General features: G+C 42.4%; 1 protein-coding gene across 1 annotated transcript in view; it reads left to right on the forward strand.

Moving 5' to 3' along the window:
- The window catches only part of LOC106562089 (copine-7), a 42,170-nt gene extending 23,977 nt beyond the window's left edge, over positions 1-18,193 (forward strand). Inside the window, exons 6-16 of the mRNA XM_014126654.3 lie at positions 108-191; positions 279-368; positions 534-632; positions 830-916; positions 1,595-1,654; positions 2,748-2,881; positions 8,848-8,902; positions 10,044-10,095; positions 10,434-10,567; positions 12,720-12,956; positions 13,575-18,193. Coding sequence (XP_013982129.1) covers positions 108-191; positions 279-368; positions 534-632; positions 830-916; positions 1,595-1,654; positions 2,748-2,881; positions 8,848-8,902; positions 10,044-10,095; positions 10,434-10,567; positions 12,720-12,956; positions 13,575-13,748 — 1,206 coding nt within the window. The 3' untranslated portion in view covers positions 13,749-18,193. The remainder of the gene's footprint in view (positions 1-107; positions 192-278; positions 369-533; positions 633-829; positions 917-1,594; positions 1,655-2,747; positions 2,882-8,847; positions 8,903-10,043; positions 10,096-10,433; positions 10,568-12,719; positions 12,957-13,574) is intronic.
- Positions 18,194-18,566: the final 373 nt, after the last annotated feature.

Genomic DNA, 18,566 nt, shown 5'->3' on the forward strand with positions numbered 1-18,566 from the left:
GATTTCAAGGACTTATTTGTTATTTGATTGTTTGAGATAAATGACTGTACATTAGTGGCTCAACTAGAATTACTGTATTATGTTTGATTGGTTTGTATATTTGGCAGGATCTATTCAGTAAGTCAGACCCTTTTTTGGAAATATATCGAATCAACGATGATGGAACGGAACAGCTCGTTCACAGAACTGAGGTAATGAGAAATGAATGTCTCTCTTTATATCTACCTCTCCTTCTCCATGTGTGGTGAAAATTACTCATGTCTAATGTGCTGTTGCAGGTAATCAAAAACAACTTGAACCCCGTGTGGGAGCCCTTTAAAGTGTCTCTCATCTCTCTGTGTAGCTGTGATGAGGACAGGAAGCTCAAGGTAAGAAACACAGGAAGTCATGGTGTGATGGTTTAACATTGCTGCTGTGGTATTGATGAATGAATGAATGAATGAATGAATGGAACTGGAGAAGGAAGTAACTTACTGGTGAATGAACAGTCAATATCAGAGGGTTCTGTCTGTCACTGTCTGGTTGTGTCACAGTGCCTAGTCTGGGATTACGACTCCAGGGGAAAACACGACTTTATCGGAGAGTTTTATGCCACCTTCAGAGAAATGCAGAAAATTGGCGGTGGAAGCAAGGTCAGTCGAACGGAGAGAGAGAGTGCTGTCAGTCACTGTTGAATGTTTGATGTGTGTCACTGATGTCCCACTTGTGACAAGGACAGAAATGGATGAAAGAAATGTCACGCTGCGGTTCTATGTTCTGCAAGTCATACCGCAGAAGTCATAACACATTACTATGTGTCTGTATGTATTGTCTACCTCTTGTGTTGAAGGTCACATGGGATTGCATGAATCCAAAGTACAAACTGAAGAAAAAGAACTACAAAAACTCTGGGGTGGTCATCCTCAGTGATCTGAAGGTTAGAGCCAACCGTTACAGCTCCTGCTCAGCAACTCTCCACTATCGAATACATCGACAATCATCCCCATCTCTGTGCTATTCGGTTGTACTCTCTCACAACATGTACACATGGTGCTAATTAATGAATATTGCTCATTTTAGAAATGCGATCATCCTCAGTTCACTGTCCACCCCCGCTACCCATTTCTGTAAATGACTACATCTGTGGGTGGCTGTCACCGTGCTTTCCCCCTATGTTTTTAGTTCGCAGGTCTTTTAAAAATGTTTTTTTTTAATTGGCATAGCTGTTGGTGTCTCAGGCCTATCATTTTGATTACTTCATTTGGATTAATTAGTTTCCTGCACCCCAGCTCATGTGATTGCTGCTGTCTCTCAGTTTGAATCCTCTGCCGCCCCCACTGGGCGTGTGATCTCTAACTGGCATGGAGAGAACACACTGCACATCACAGAGCTGCTGCCTTCATGTTCATGCTTACTACATAGTACTTGTTTTCTAAACAGTGCATAGCTACTGAGATGTGGTTGAATAATAGTTTTCAAATACATACTTGTTCTTTTGTAAATGGAACAGCCATTGGTTAAAACTGGAATCCATCTAAAAACATTGAGTACTCCACCAAGTCCGAACTCCCTACCCTCTGGGGTTTAGTTTAAAAGCTTCTTCTCTGTTCTGCAGCTTCACAGAGTGTATTCCTTCCTGGACTACATCATGGGAGGATGCCAAATCCACTTTACAGTAAGTTGAGTAGCCAATGCGTGTGCTAGCATATAATCATCACTTAGCAGCATGGTACAATGCTATGTTAACCTTCAAAGGTGTACGATCCACTGACTGCCTACACATTCTGTACATATTAATGGTTGCTTGCCTTCGTTAAGGTGTTGGAATAGACAATAGGTCTAGTATTCTAACCTGCCTGTGAAATTTAAACCAGTGTTCCATTTCCAGGCTAAGTGCTGTCACCAAGGCCAGTGTTTTGATTAAATGCTACATTCTCTAAGTGTGAAACATTACATTCTGCATTTTTTAACCGGTGTGCCTGTGTGCCCGGATGCTTTTCTCACTGAAGGCTAGCTCCTTAGAAGGATAACGGAGGCAATAATGAATATTCATTTAGGGGAACTGCTATGTTAGGAGCACTGCTTCATTGTTGCATAGACAGCCTTAGGTATCCCTTTCCACAGATTAAGAACACTATACAAGTCTTTTGATAATGTACTAATGATAAAAAAAATATGTGCAGTATATTTGTTTGATCATTTCCCTTGTTGAGAAGCTCTGCAGTTCTCCCTGTGCTCGTGTCTTTAGCACTGCTGACGTCAAAGAAGTGAAATATCTATGTCCTTTGCCACTCCTTCTTACATGCCCTCATCGCATCCTGCACATATGTTGGTCGTATAAATTGCTCTGAGAACATCTGCGCAATGACTGGACATAAAAGATGAATATTTAACAGACGGCTTCAGCAATGTTCATTTACATATTTTAGATATGTATGTTTTCACCATATATTATACAGATTAATTTGCGTAAGCAGTTAATGCAATTATGCCTGAGGACATGATTGCGATGATATTACAGTATTTAAGACTATGAGGCTGCTCCCGGGTTGAAAAGTCAAGTCACTCAATGGCGCAGGCTCCAGACACTTACACAATGGAAGTCAGTTGATTTGTCATAATCGTCCTCTATAGAAACACAAGTTTAACAGAGCACTGTACAGAATAACCTGCTTCAACACAACCTTCATTGACAGGTAGACTCTAGATCTTGTGTTTTATGGTGTTTGGTTTGTTTACAGTCTTCTATGAATCTGTCATTGCTCTAGGTGGCCATTGACTTCACAGCCTCCAACGGAGACCCACGGAACAGCTGCTCCCTACACTACATCAACCCGTACCAGCCCAACGAGTATCTGAAGGCTTTGATAGCAGTGGGGGAGATCTGTCAGGATTATGACAGGTTAGTCAGCACCATGACTCCCTGCCTAGCCTCTCATCCTGATCTCGATCTGTGGGCTGCTCTCTGTATGTCTATCAATGGGAAATGTAACTTTTTACATTCCATTCGGTAGATGTCTCATAATGCCGAGCCAGTGGTTCTACTCCATCTAATTCCCAGCTATGAGGAGGTCATGGAAATCGTGGAACGCTGAAATAGAATAGAATTCTGAGGATTCTTTCAACTACTCACTGAAGCATGAGTTGGAAAATGAATGACAGAGTTGGACAATTATTACAATGATAAGGCCTCGATTTAATCAGATCGAGTGATAACTCACGTTGTTTGGGCGGTGTAACTGCGGTATGAGTCCGCAAATCGGTGAGTGGCTGTTCTTGTGTGTTAAAAATCACTCCCTTCCTATTATCCCTACCGCGTTAGTTCAAAACTGCGATAGAAAGTGTGCATGTTTTCATGTTAATTTGGATGGGAATAGGCTATCAGTCTAATCGAGGTGTAGACAATATAGTATCACACGTTCGAGTGTCTGAAATTGTAATGCGACTGCATGAACTTCTAACACGGCTGCATGGGGTTTGTCGGATATAAAGTCGGGTGTGGATTTGACACCACCAAAACAACCGCTACGCAGATAGAATCTAACACTAAGTCAGCCACTGGATGTCATACATTTCCTCCATGTAATCTAAGACTTTTGCCAGATACTACGGCACTGCAACAAAATAAAACAATTTAATTCATGCGTGAAAGTTACTAAGGTCCACCTGCAATTCTCATGCCCACTGCCAACACTTTCATTAAGTCCTTATATTTCCACCTTATTAGGAGGAAATTAGAGAAAACAAATTGCTTTACACAGGCATTGGCAATGCATGAGGAGGCCCTGGGGAAATCTCAGATGAAGTTGCTTGGAGGCAGAATCAGTGTTTGAGATGAGGCTGGTCTGCTTAGATTTACTGCTGCCGCTGCCGTTTCTGCTGCTGTTGTTGGAATGGGCACAAAGCGAGATGGTTCCAAGTGCAGTAGACAGCAGGTCTTGTTCCATCCGTGGCAGCGGGTGCAGAGGAGAGGACACTCATCCTGGCGCAGTGGCACAGCAGGATTAGCAGAGGCAGGGCGGGACAGCAGCAGGATGGGCAGGGGTAGGGAGGGACAGAGGAAAGGGCAGAGGAGAGGCAGCAGCAAAGCCATGGGCAGAAGTGGAGAGATGGAAGAAGAAGGATGCACAGGGCTCTCAAGAGTTTGGGGAGATAATGTTTTCAATGGCTGGGGAGAGTTGGAGAGACAGGCTGTATATTATAATTTGTGTGTGTGGTCACATTACTTTCTGTATACAGTATTTGTTAAGGATATGTAATTGACTGGTATTATAGTTACACTCCTAATTTCTAAATGACTAATTCAATATTTATTCCATATACACCAGAGTTATCGAAGGCAGTCTTGTCAGACACCGGTTAATTAGTAACAAATTATTTCGAATTTGGTCTCTTGTCTGTTGGCACAGAGCCAAATGAGGATTTACACTGAGTCAAGCCAGTGTTGGCTCCTCCTGTTGAATGTGTGGAGAACGTTGGCTGCCTAATTAAAAAAGTACAAGAGATAACTCTAGAACAGCAGAAGACCTGTTGGAGAGACAAACTCTAGCTACCTGGAAAAGAGATGTGTAGGTAGCTAACTCAGTTTGGTGTTGGGTGTCACAAACATGCCTTTAAGTGTTGCGCCTACGTTACATCTCCTCCCACGTCAGGCTGGTATTCAGGTGCACAACGTGGGCATGGAGGCCTCTTGTGGGGAACATCAGGTGATGTGTGATCACATTTACAGAGTAGGAGCTGGATTAGGAGCCGGGCACCTTTTGCTCTGAGTGGGAAGTGGCTGGTTCTCCTACTGAGAGGGGAACGGGGCTCAGTGAACACACCCGCCTGCAAGATCCGCTTTCACATCATGTCACGTGGAAGTGAGAAAGAGGTGCCACCATGGAGCCCACATGTTTGTGCCATCCTCATTAACAGGCCTGGGAACAACATCACATCTGGCTCTCCCACTCTCCTTATTGGTGTCATGTTGAAATATAGCCGTCTACCAGGGTGGTAATCCTCCAGAGCATAGCAGTCTCTACTTGGGACTTATCACTTAATGCTGCTTAAGAAAACACTTGAGGAAAGACACTTAGTACAGACATGTGCTGCTTAAGAAAACACTTGAGGCAGACCACTACTCCACACACACTGAACCAATTTGTAGGTTGTGATGTTTAATCCAGGCTCAATTGGAAAAAGGCATAAGAATCCTAAAACGTTGAGCACAATCAAAGAGAATATGTACACCACTACATAGAAAGGCCACTTCCCAGAGAATGTCTACTTTATCTGAGGAAACCATAGTCAGACTTGAAAGCCAGTTTCTTTCACTCTCTGTCTGTGCTCGGTACTTGTGGCACCTCTACATTTTCTCAAACACCAGGTTCTATTCCCACAAAGTATTAAACTGACGGATAGAACAGAGAAGCGCCAAGCATCAGAACTAAGTAGCAGTAGCTCCATGGAAGTATTTGTACAGCCTCTTCTCTTGATACTTCAGGAGCAATGGAACATGCGTCAGAGGACAAAAGTAAGATAAATCGCCGAGGCAACTTTGAGAAGCTGTTTCAGGTCCATCTCGCTGTTATGTTAAAATGATAAGTCTGATGTATTGTAATGAGCTTTCTGTTAGGACAAAACACAATGGACTAGATAGAATAGAAAGATACAAGGAAAATAAACAAGAACAGCAATATGTCAAAGATGGCTATTCAAGGCAGAGATATCAGACATCAGTGGTTGAGTGGTTTGAATTGTATTATAGAACTTGAAACTGGCTTTGCCACTGCCGAGCAGAGAGTATGTTGTAGGCTCATTTCTCATTCACCCATTGTGATGGATCTCCCTTGCATTACAGACAATAATTAACAAAACTACCCGCCCAACCTGACCCTGCATGCAGTTTATTCACTCATTTGTCATGATTTGCTGTCAGAGAAGATGAGTTTTCGGCGCGTTGTGTTCTCGTACACCTCCATTGCTCCTGCAGGTTATTCCTGTCCTTTCTCCTGGATAGCGCTGTCCTGTGGGATTCATTTAAAGCAGGATTAGCCATTTACAGAATCTGCTTAAATCTCCCGATGGAGGGTGGTGGGAGAGAGAAGGTCCACTTTCCCCTCTTTCTTCATCTGAGGATTAAGGAGTTGAGGATTAAGGAGATTAAGGACCAAAGTGTTGATGGAGGGAACAAAAAGAGAGCATTTCTATAACACAACTGGGGGCAGAGAGAGAGAGAAATCACATCTGCTGCTTTCCTTCATTGATCCAAGCTGTTTTACCAGCTCTCTTTTCCCTGGGTTAATAGAGAGATGGGGCCTTGAGATTCTTTGCTTAGAGGGATGTCTGAGCATCTTACTCTAATGGAAAGAACGGAGTCTGTGTCAAAATCAAATTTTATTGGTCACACACATGGTTAGCAGATGTTAATGGGAGTGTAGCGAAATGCTTGTCCTTCTAGTTCCGATAGTGCAGTAATATCTAACAAGTCATCTAACAACTACCTAATACACACAAATCTAAAGGGGTGAATGAGAATATGTAAATATAAATATATGGATGAGCAATGCCGAGCGCGAGGCAGCGATGAGAAGTGGCATGTGGCTGTTAAAGTGACTAGTGATCCATTTATTAAAGTGGCCAGTGATTGGGTCTCAATGTAGGCAGCAGCCTCTCTGAGTTATTGATTGCTGTTCAGCAGTCTGATGGCCTTGAGATAGAAGCTGTTTTTCATTCTCTCGGTCTCAGCTTTGATGCACCTGTACTGACCTCGCCTTCTGGATGGTAGCGATGGGAACAGGAAGTGGCTCGGGTGGTTCATGTCCTTGATGATCTTTTTGGCCTTCCTGTGACATCGGGAGCTGTAGGTGTCATGGAGGGCAGGTAGTTTGCCCCCAGTGATGCGTTGTGCAGACCTCACTACCCTCTGAAGAGCCTTGCGGTTGAGGGCGGAGCAGTTTGCCGTACCAGGCTGTGATACAGCCCGACAGGATGCTCTCGATTGTGCATCTGTAAAAGTTTGTCAGGGTTTTGGGTAACAAGCCAAATTTCTTCAGCCTCCTGAGGTTGAAGAGACGTTGTTGCGTCTTCTTCACCACGCTGTCTGTGTGGGTGGACCATTTCAGTTTGTCTGTGATGTGTACACCGTGGAACTTAAAACTTTCCACCTTCTCCACTGCTGTCCCTTCGATGTGGATAGGGGGCTGCTCCCTCTGCTGTTTCCTGAAGTCCACGATCATCTCCTTTGTTTTGTTGACATTGAGTGAGTGGTTGTTTTCCTGACACCACACTCCGAGTGCCCTCACTTCCTCCCTGTAGGCTGTCTTGTCATTGTTGGTAATCAAGTGTGTGTGTGTGTCTGCTTGCCCTTGTGTATAGCTAGGCCTGCTAGAACAAAGGACTATGGTTTTGGGATGATGTTCCAAATGTGTTGTACTGTACATCCAACAAGCCCAATTTGAATTGAAAAAATAAATACCATTTTGATTGGCTTGCTTGTTAGATGCTCTCCTGTCAGTCTTTAGAGAGAAAAGAATGAGCAGCTGTAAGCAAACTGTGAATATCGGGGATGGCAGCAGCCTTTGGAAACCAGTTACCTTTGTAGGGGCCTTGGTCGTGTGGACAGCTTCTCTCTTTCAGGATGCCGCTCTCTCATGAGAGAGACTATACAATTTCCTGAGACAGAGTAAGCCCAATTGAAGATTACTATGTTTAGCACAGAGATGATCATTCTTAATTCCCATGGGTGGAGGATGAGACCAGAAGGGTTTTATCATCTGTTTTTCCATTACTTTGCCTTTAATGGGCTGGAGAACGTATCAATCAGCCAGCGAATTAAAGTTCAGAGTAAAGGGAAAGCTTTAGTTGTCTCTAATGAGGGCTTACAGGCAAATCTTCAATTGAATGCTTATTACTTCCTGCTTTAGTGTTTCCAGCCCATGTCATCACTCTCTCCCCTTCCTGCTGCAGTAAATAAATTAAAACAGCTTCTTTCAAATGCTGATGGCTGAAAACAAGATGTTATTATGGAGATGTTCATTCAGATTGCCACGGTGCTCGAGAATCCACTTTTTTTTCTGCATGAAAAATGTCCTGATAGCAGAGACAAAATCATGCATTTAGGCAGTATTACTAATGTGATGGAAAAGAAGCTAACACCACACATGTTCACAGTGCCATGGATTGGAGAGTGATAGATACAGCTCTCGTTCTCTGACAGGGAATGTGTGTATCTCACTAATCATTCCATCTCACATTTTAATCCTTTCTTAAACCCTCTCTTTTTGCCGTTGCACTATGAGGACTCCTGTTTTGTTTCTTGTCTCGGCTCGCATACTGCTCAGTGAGCCCCACAGCTCATCATGTGATCAGATCTACTGTATGTCTAGTGGTATTTCCCAGCAGGCATTGCTTCTGTCCTACTGTGTCTTACACTCTCATTCTCCCCCACAGTTCCTGCTTTCATTCCTCTAGTGCAGTGCTCTCCTGCCCTCCTGACAAAGAGTAATGCATTCAATATGGCAGAGCATATAGTACTACATTAGCTCATCATATTAGAATGATACCGATAATGATGTGGGGAATACAGCAATTGCGACGGCACAATTACCACTTAGTGGCGGAGAGTAACATAACCTCACCCCATAGGTGCAAACTGACAGCTGGAACATAGAAGCAATTCTTAAATTGTCATTTGAGTGTCCTAACTGGTTGAATTGTAAACAAGACTTAAGAGGAGGGATTTGCAATGTAGTTTTTCCTGTGTGGAAGAGATAAATTACAATAATGTTCTTGACAAGTATCTTCCATTTTATCAGTGACAGTGTGTTCTCCATTGTAACAGTGACAACAGTATGATTGATTGATTTACTCTACTTTACATTTTAGTGACAAAAGATTTTCCGCCTTGGGATTTGGTGCCAGAATTCCACCCAATTACGAGGTGAGTATTATCTTGTTCAGTTGTTATAATCTTTTCCCCCACTGCTTATTTTCCCTCTCTCCTCTTGGTATTTGCCCATGCCTTAGGTCTATATTGAATGGGCTGATTGCCCTATTTCCTGACACCATTCGTCACTGTCAATGTCTCACATTTCAAATTCATAATTGAGTTTATTTTTATTCACAAGCCCCTTCTCTGGAAATACCTGTCCCTGAGAAAATAACATGTTCTGAGGAAATTAAAATAATGGCAAGCAAGCAGTGTGGCGCAAGGCTCCTTGGTGTTGATGGCCACTTGTCAGAAGGTTTCAGGAGCGAGAGAGTGGCGTCGTTTTAGCAGATTTGGCATGGAGAACAGCGACTCCGCTGTTGTTTTATCTAGCACCCTGGGGAGAGGGTTTGAAGTGCCGCGCTCGCACACACACACACACAGACACACACATCGCTTTCAGAGACACACACACACACACCACTTTCAGACACAGACTGCTTCCAGAGATAGAGAGTCACATTACAGGAACACTGAAGTACTGGCAGGTCAACAGACAGAGAAAAGATAGAAGAAGACTGTCAGGATCTGTTCTGTTCTGTGCGTTGACTTATAAATAGACTTGACTACTGTAAGTTCTGTAATTATGGCTTAATGACATCTGTCTTGTCAAAGGTACATACACTGGACCGAAAAGACGGTTGTTGTGATTGGATAGAAAAATGCCACATCTGAACTATTTCTGTACCCCTGGCTGCTAAAAGACTACAAAACCAAATCAGTAAATTCAGCAATTTTGCTGTCACTTAGAATAGTTCAAGAGCCCAAAGCTGTTGTATTTACCCAAAATAGTAAAAGCTTTCAAAAGGCTGTGTGGCTATGGCTTTGTTCAATAAGATAACTGGACCACTTAGTATCAGAAACAGGGTCATTCTCATACTCAAAGTAAGCTTTATGTGGACTTATGGTCCTATATTTTGATTTATTCCACCGCTACTCCAGACATTCAAAAGATCATAAAATGTGGACTGTAATAAATGAGTGTCCTTGAAGACCCCAGTTGTATTTCAAATGAGGCATAGGGATTTTGTGTCTACACTAATTTCCAGTACAACAGTGTCTGACCTTTTTTTTTCTTCCCCCCAACAAACAGGTGTCCCATGACTTTGCCATCAATTTCAACCCAGAGGATGATGAATGTGAAGGTAAGAGAGATGAAGCCTCCTCTGGGTACCTTATACTTCTGAACATCTCAGCAGCTCTGCCCAACCCTCCATCAATCTCTACCGCTGACATTTTACAATGAAAAATGTGCATACAGGATAACATGTGGAGCTTTTGTGCTTTTCCCGCTCTCAGAATCCATCTTTAATGGACACAGAGCCCTACAAATTCACATTTCCAGTAATACGTTTATCATTAGTTCTTTTACTCCAGCCCACCTGTCTCCCTCCTTTCCTTCCTCCCTCGGTCCCTCAATGTGCTACTTCAAGGTGTGTACCCACAGTAGAACGGGTGTGTGTGTGTGTGTGTGTGTGATCAGAGATTCAGGGGGTGGTGGAGGCCTACCAGAACTGCCTGCCTAAGATCCAGCTGTATGGCCCCACCAACGTCTCTCCCATCATCAGCAGGATAGCCAAGCTGTCAGCAGGAGAGGAGACCATCAAAGATGCCTCAGTAAGTGTCCCTTTACTGCTGTAATGGAGTGATGTACAGTACAGGCCTGCATGATATGGAGAAAAATACAAATATCCATAACTGATATCCCACCCATTGAGCCTCCATGGATGAGCTGTCTCAGGCTCAGCTCAGCTTTTACACAATTAATACCAGTCAGCCAAGACAGACCATATAGGTGTATGATTGAGTGTAGAAATGAAAAACATAATAGTGATGTCATTCGCTATTATATGTTTTTGTCTAATTAAGTGATTATGCCTCTAGAAGCCTGTGGCTCAGTTGGTAGAGCATGGTGTTTGCAACGCCAGCATGGTGTTTGCAACGCCAGGGTTGTGGGTTCGATTGAAAAGGCCCCCATGGGAATCGAAAAAAAATCGGGAAAAAAAGAAGGAATGTATGCATTCACTACTATAAGTCGCTCTGGATAAGAGCTTCTGCTAAATGACTAAAATGTAAAAAATGTAAATGTAAGCCGGTGTTTGGAGGATAAATTGGCACAGGTGTTGTTAGTCTCGGGCCGGCAAGCCGTGCCAATATATCCTCCAAACACCGTATTTGAGGGAATTATCACTTTTATACAACGGGATACCAACAAATTCAAATCATGATTGACATATTTCTGTTAAAAATGTTATTTAGATGAATTTATTCATACTACTTCCTCAAGATATAGTCCACATCGTCAAATCTAGGATTGCTACCCAAGCCGGCTGGCTCGGCTGCCGGAGACACGACCCAGTTGTTAAGTCTTTTTATTCTATATCTATGGACATTTGTTCTAAATGTTCCGTTGTCATGCTGGCTGGCTAGCTAACAACGTATTGTTAGCTAGCCAACTTGGGCTAACACAGTCACATCAAACAGTGCAGCCAGAATAACAGAAAAGTAGCTGCATTTGTGTTTGTTTAAACTGTTTTCTAGTGACATTTATTTGGATACATCCATAACAATGAGCTAATGATGAGCTATTTCGCCTGGCATAGAACATTTGCTCTCTCACCAGTAAGCTGTTTGGAGGAACTAGCCAATGACACAGCTAACACAATTACTTCAGACTGAAGCTGGAAAGACAGCAAACTAGCTGCATTTTGTTTAGTTTTACCTGTTTTTCTATGGACATTTCTTTGTATATATCCATAAAAATTATGCTGATTTATGGCTGAGAAAAGCTGCCTGTCTGTCTCGTCCTGACTCCCGAGTCCCGACACGTTGATTACCATCGAACAGCTGGAGATCGAATTTCAATATTGAAACAATGTTGCAAGTATCAGAGAGACCGACAGCAAGGTTTATACAAATCTCTGCTGTTGAAAACCAAATACTAGTCTAAAAGAAATGGGAGATTAAGTTTATAAATTGTCTGGCTGGGCTGATGAAACAGTGGATTGCGCAGTGAGATGGAACAGTAAATAGGCATTTCATAGCCTTAGCCGGTGCTAACTTGTGGAATAGACACCGGCTGGAACTCAGTTTTAACCAATCAGCATTCAGGATTAGACCAACCCATTATATAAATCTGTTATAATTTATTAAGGTTCTGCATAAGCACCTTTAAAATCTCTCAATGAAACGCGGTAAGGATCGAGTTAACAAGAATGCCCAAGGCCTTTAATATCAATGTGTTCCTACATTAGTTTGCCCTCAGGCTGTTCCCATTTACATATGAAACCCTTTTCCATCATTCTGGTCATTTATTCTGCTTTGTCCTTGTACTGATCTTCATTTATTATTCAATCATCCCTTCTTCTGATCAGTAAATGAGACCAAAGGATCAATGCAAAGAGAATTCAGGACATGAGTTAAAACTGAAGCTGGGGCACTTTAATCCCAAGGGACTCATGGGACACCTGAGAGGAGAATACATGGGAATACACTCATAGACCTCATATGTAAAATCCATTGGCAAATGTACGATATCTGTAGATGTTGAGGATTGTCTCATTCATATTGAAATCCTGCAGGGAGAGAGAGAGGTGTTGATGGGACTAGAGATTAATACATTATTACTTTTCTCAGTGTTTCTCAGTGTTTCTCAGTCAGATTTCAGAGGATAATGTGTTACACACAGACAAGCCAAGGGCACTGAAGTGTGTGGTGACAAAAGGTTAACACGCAACCGCAACCCTCTCCACTTTCCTCTCACCTCCAGCGTTACCACATCCTGCTGATCCTCACGGATGGCGTGGTGACAGACATGGCGGACACACGCGAGGCCATCGTGCGCGCCTCCTACCAGCCCCTGTCCATCATCATCGTTGGCGTGGGCAATGCAGACTTCACAGACATGCAGATCCTGGATGGGGATGACGGGGTGCTGCGCTCGCCCAAAGGAGAGCCCGTCCTCAGAGACATTGTGCAGTTTGTGCCCTTCAGAGACTTCAAAACGGTCAGTATTGCCCTCCTTCCCTTCCGCCGTCTATACCTCCATCCCTCCAACTTCCCTACCTCCCTCTACTCTGCTATGCCACAGTCATATTCCAACCAAGCCAAAAGAACAGAGGTGTGGGTCTCCAAGGTCTCAGAAACTGCACTACTTTTATAATAGCGATGCTGGCGGCCATTAAGTCTCCCAGTGTGACCTCCAAAGCCCCTTCAGTAATAGCATTACCCTCCAATAGATCTTTGAAGACATGCTAACAGCCAGGCAGCCTCTCCTCTGCTGGCCTTGCCAGTGCTACAGATGGAGGAGCTTCAGAAAACCCTCCTAAGAAAAATAAATGTTGTCACCAGGAAAGAAAATCCATTCATTTAGAAAAGTAATGATGAAAAATGCAAAAATGCCTCCAAAAGCTTGATGCGATTTGTCTGTGTGCTCTCTTTCCTTTTGACCGCTGCCCAAACAATGGAAAACACAAATCACTCTTTCCATTCTTCCTTTGTTAGGTTAAAAAACAATTTGCCCAGAGTTTCATTGGATTTAGGTGCCACTGAAAATGATTGTTTTAACCCTTTGGGGTCTTGTGCCAGAACTGTCCAGACTACAGCTGTGTTCTATTTTTCACAGGCCTCGCCCGCTGCCTTAGCCAAATGTGTCCTGGCGGAGGTGCCTAACCAAGTGGTGGAGTACTACAGTCACAAGGCCATCTGCCCCATGCCGCCCGTCCCATCATGTGACTCTCCCACCTCCCTTGCCAACACCCCTACAGAATCATTGCCAGCAGTGGGGCCCACGGCCTGACCACATCTCAGTCCAGCAGAGAGAGAGAGAGAGGGTGCAGATCGCTGCTCTGGACCAAGAACCATGGTCATTAATATTAGTGTTGTTATCATTCTTTTTTCATTTGTACAGCGTTCACACACAGACTGGAAACTGAAACCTTTGGATTGTTTTCTCTCTCCGTTCGGATCATGTCCCTCTGCCTGGCTGTGCATCCATCTGCCTGTTCAGCATGATGCTGGAGCCTTCGTCCTCTTCCTCCTGTTTTGAGGATGCATGCAGGTGAATCCTTCCCAGAGTTGATCAACTATGATCACAGGCTCTCTGTCCCCTTCTGCCCTGATACTGGCACCTCGGCCCTCAGTTGATTTTTTATATGACTTCTAAGGCTCTCCAGGCCAGCGCTTCTCCTGCTTCATTTGCTCTGCTGTGTCTCTCTAAGTCTTACTGCCCATCACTGTATTGTCTGAAGAGCCTGTCAACTGAAGGATTGGGAGAGGGGGGGGGATCTAAACATATCAAACCACATGAGTCTTTCAATTATGTGGAAATAGATTTAGGTAAAACTTTATTTTACTATTCCAACATGATGCCTGCACAGAAAAGGTAGTCATATACAGTACCAGTCAAAAGTTTGGACACGCCTACTCATTCAAGGGTTTTTCTTTATTTTGTACTATTTTCTACATTGTAGAATAATAGTGAAGACATCAAAACGATGAAATAACACATATGGAATCATGTAGTAACCAGGAAAGTGTTAAACAAATCAAAATATATTTTATATTCTTTAAAGTAGCCACCCTTTGCCTTGATGATAGCTTAGAACACTCTTGGCATTCTCTCAACCAGCTTCATGAGGTAGTCACCTGGAACGTATTTCAATTAACAGGTGTGCCTTGTTAGAAGTTAATTTGTGGAATTTCTTTCCTTAATGCGTTTGAGCCAAAACGTTGTGTTTTGACAAGGTAGGGGTGGTATTTAGTAAAAATCCATATTATTGCAAGAACAGCTCAAATAAGCAAAGAGAAGCGACAGTCCGTTACTTTAAGACATTAAGGTCAGTCAATCCGGAAAATTGCAGTAGCAAAAACCATCGAGTTAACAGCCCAAATAAATGCTTCACAGAGTTCGAGTAACAGACATCTCAAAAACCACTATTCAGAGGAGACTGCGTAAATCAGGCCTTCATGGTCGAATTGCTGCAAAGAAACCACTACTAAAGGACACCAATAATAAGAAGAGACTTGCTTTGGCCAGGAAACACTAGCAATGGACATTAGACAGGTGGAAATCTGGCCTTTTGAGACTTGGTTCCAACCACTGTGTCTTTGTGAGAAACAGAGTAGGTGAACGGATGATCTCTGCATATATGGTTCCCACCGTGAAGCATGGCGGAGGTGTGATGGTGTGGGGGTGCTTTGTTGGTGATACTGTCAGTGATTTATTTAGAATTCAAGGCACACTTAACCAGCATGTTACCACAGCATTCTACAGCGATACACCATCCCATCTGGTTTGCGCTTAGTGGGACTGTCATTTGTTTTTCAACAGCACAATGACCCAAAACACACCTCCAGGCTGTGTATGGGCTATTTGACAAAGGAGAGGGATGGAGCACTGCATCAGGTGACATGGCCTCCACAGTCACCCGACCTCAACCCAATTGAGATTGGTTGGGATGAGTTGGACCGCAGAGTGAAGGAAAAGCAGTGAAGGAAAAGCTATTATTCTACTATGTAGAATAGTAGTAAAAATAAAGAGAAACCCTTGAATGAGTAGATGTCCAAACTTTTGACTGGTACTGTACATGCAAACTTGACATTTTCCAAATGATTCACACAAAAATTACGTTACAGTACAACATTTTAAAGCTTAGTGATTTATTTCAGATTTAGCGATGACATGTATTTATATCACAATCTCATGTTTATAATAACCTTATGCATTATGGCAGAGCATTCAAATAAAATGTTACAGAAGTGTATACATGATAAATAAGTCAACAAATATAAACAAATATACGTACAGTATAAATAAATGATAAAGATCTACATCAAGATAAATCAGATCTTTTTCAACTGTTATGCCCATTACCTCCATATGAAGCATACCTTAGGTCAGGTTGAGATAAAGACAAATCCCTATCTGGAGCCTGTTACTTTTCTTAACTGAATTAATGAGGAACATTTTAAACAGGGCTCTTCATGGTGTTTGTATCACAAGGCTGTACGATATTTTAGGTCTTTAAAACGAATCTTATTCAAGGGAGATAACCTTGCATCTCATTACTCATGTGAAAGACCTCACTGCACTGTCTGGTGAAGAATCTAAATTCGGTGGAATGTATATGATTCATATTGTTTGAAGAGTGCAAATGTCACAGGAGTACACTTTGACATTAATGAGAAAAGACCAGAGAGTGGGATCATGGCCTTGTGTTCATATCGACTGGTTTGGATAAGATGCTGCTGACTTATGGTAAGCAGCTTTACATGCACATCCCTCCATGATTAATATGTACTGTAACAATTTTTTCCCTCTAGGAACTATTTTGTTCTCTCTGACACTTTGACTTGTTGATTGTATAAATCATGGGTAAGAAGTCTTGCACATAGTTCTATAAACTTCTTCTGATAAAAATTATACTGACGTAGTTTAGGTGCATCAGGTATCTACGTCAGATATGATGCAAACAGGTAACCTGAATCACTGAAGTCGTATTATTTTGTCTGCCCACATTTTTACATACACTAAGAATAACACCTTAAAACAGGTTGCATTCAGTATAAAGATTGCAAATGTTTTCTCATAATGGAGAAATATCATGAAGATTACATCACAGTTGTCTGGGATATTATAAAACTGGCCCTAATCCTCATCAGTACATTTCTCTGGACAGTAACAACCACATGCAGGCTGGAATTCAATTGAACCCACCATAGATGGTCATTGGCCAATTAGCATAATATGGGTCTCTAGATGTTGATGCCAGTCTGTGCCCATGCCTCTGTCCCCTCTGTCCCCTTTGTTGATGCAACTTTGTAATTATCAAGTTCACTTTGGCTTCTCTCTCAATACTTGCATCTCTCCAATATGGCCCATGTGCTCGTGTGTACATAACTGTGGCTAAACTCCCCGGTACAGTGCTCCTGTGTGCTGTGGTCTGAGCTCCTTTGAAGAACAGTGAGTGTGTATCTGTCACTAAGGACCATGAGCTACGGCTTATTGATTTAGGACACCCAGATCTGGAGTCCTACTTGATCAGCTGAATGTAAATAACCCTGGATGGACTTTCACCTCCACACTGGGGCTCTGCAATGTGATGTGTAGGATGGGGAAATTGATGTTCTGACATCAATAGTAATATATTGAAGTACTTTATATTTATTAAATGAATTCTTTGTTTGTTTTTGTTTGGATATCTACTATGTGTTTGTTTGAATATGATGACACCATTTCTCAAGGTGGCATACTGCCATGGATGTATTCATCACATGAATGGATATCTCATTTTTAGGATTACTGTTGTGCAATGGCAGGAAACCTTATCTATCAGATCTATATTGAGAAATGTATGAATCATTGGCAAGATGATGGGGTACACTGTTATCCGTTACAGCCCCCTGGTCCTTATCTTTATTGCACAAGCTAAAACAGTGTGCATTTTCATAGAATTGGCTTGTGCGCAGCCCACCATATGCACACACTAAGACCATACATACATTACACACTCCGAGCAACAACAAGTGATATCATGCTGATATGAATCAGTGTTCCTGTTCCTGAGGGGGAACGGGATTTGAATATCATATGCTCAAGGCACAAGTATCAGCACCTTTCTGGTGTTTCTTTGCTGTGCTGTACTATTGTTCCCACCCTGGACAACATGGCCCTGGACAACATGGCTCATTATTTAATGTTGCCCTCAGGCACAAGCCAAAGCACTCTCCATCAACTCAAATCATCCTTTGCTTAGTTCATTTTAAGAATAAACCCTTTAGACCAAATGCACAGTTAGTTGCAGGTATTGCTAACCCTGATGCATACTGTGCCTAGCAGTATTGATTTCGATGGTGGATGTCTCTCCTTTCAAATATTTATCAAGGGGGAATGACTGTTTTTAAATGAGCACTGCAAAGAGTGCATAATCTGAGGTATTTATTTTGCATTCACCACTGACAAACATGGGCTCTGAACACTACTGTACAATGGGTGGAAGGTAATACAGGCTAGTCTATTGCCCTGCTGTGTATTCCCTAAACCACTGGATGATTTTGAGGTCATAGGTATTTTATTTCTAAAAAGACAATTCATTGCATGCTTACTTCTGTTGTTAAGATGTGTTGTACATTCATTTGAAGTACGATATGCTGATAGGCAAGCCTACATTTGTACAAACCTCTGTTCATGTTGTGGATGCTCTATTTATCTTGCATTTAGGCCAATAAATCCAGTCAACTGCATGATAGTTTCTGTGATGTCTCATCCTTGTGAAAAAAGTGGAAATATTCGCCTCTATTCTTCCATGGTTTTTAAGTGGAAAAAACGAAATAAAGATTTAGTATTTATTGCCATTTGATTTGATCATTCTTCTTCTCTCATTCGATTCAGGTTATTAGGTTGTGGGAATTTACGGCGTACCTTTTGGAGGTAAGACAATATTGGATAATATGTTGCTACAATAGGAATTTATCACAGATTTCCATTACAACGGCCCCTGTGAGCCCCACATCTGACTCAAAGCACTTACTGATGCCATTAAACCACCAGAGAGATGGAGTGACATCCCCTGTTCATTTTCTGTGACCTATAACATGTTTTTTGCCTTGTGGTTCA

The sequence above is a fragment of the Salmo salar genome, chromosome 11, assembly GCF_965601325.2.
Source record: "Salmo salar chromosome 11, fSalSal1, whole genome shotgun sequence".
NCBI classification, from domain to species: Eukaryota; Metazoa; Chordata; class Actinopteri; order Salmoniformes; family Salmonidae; genus Salmo; species Salmo salar.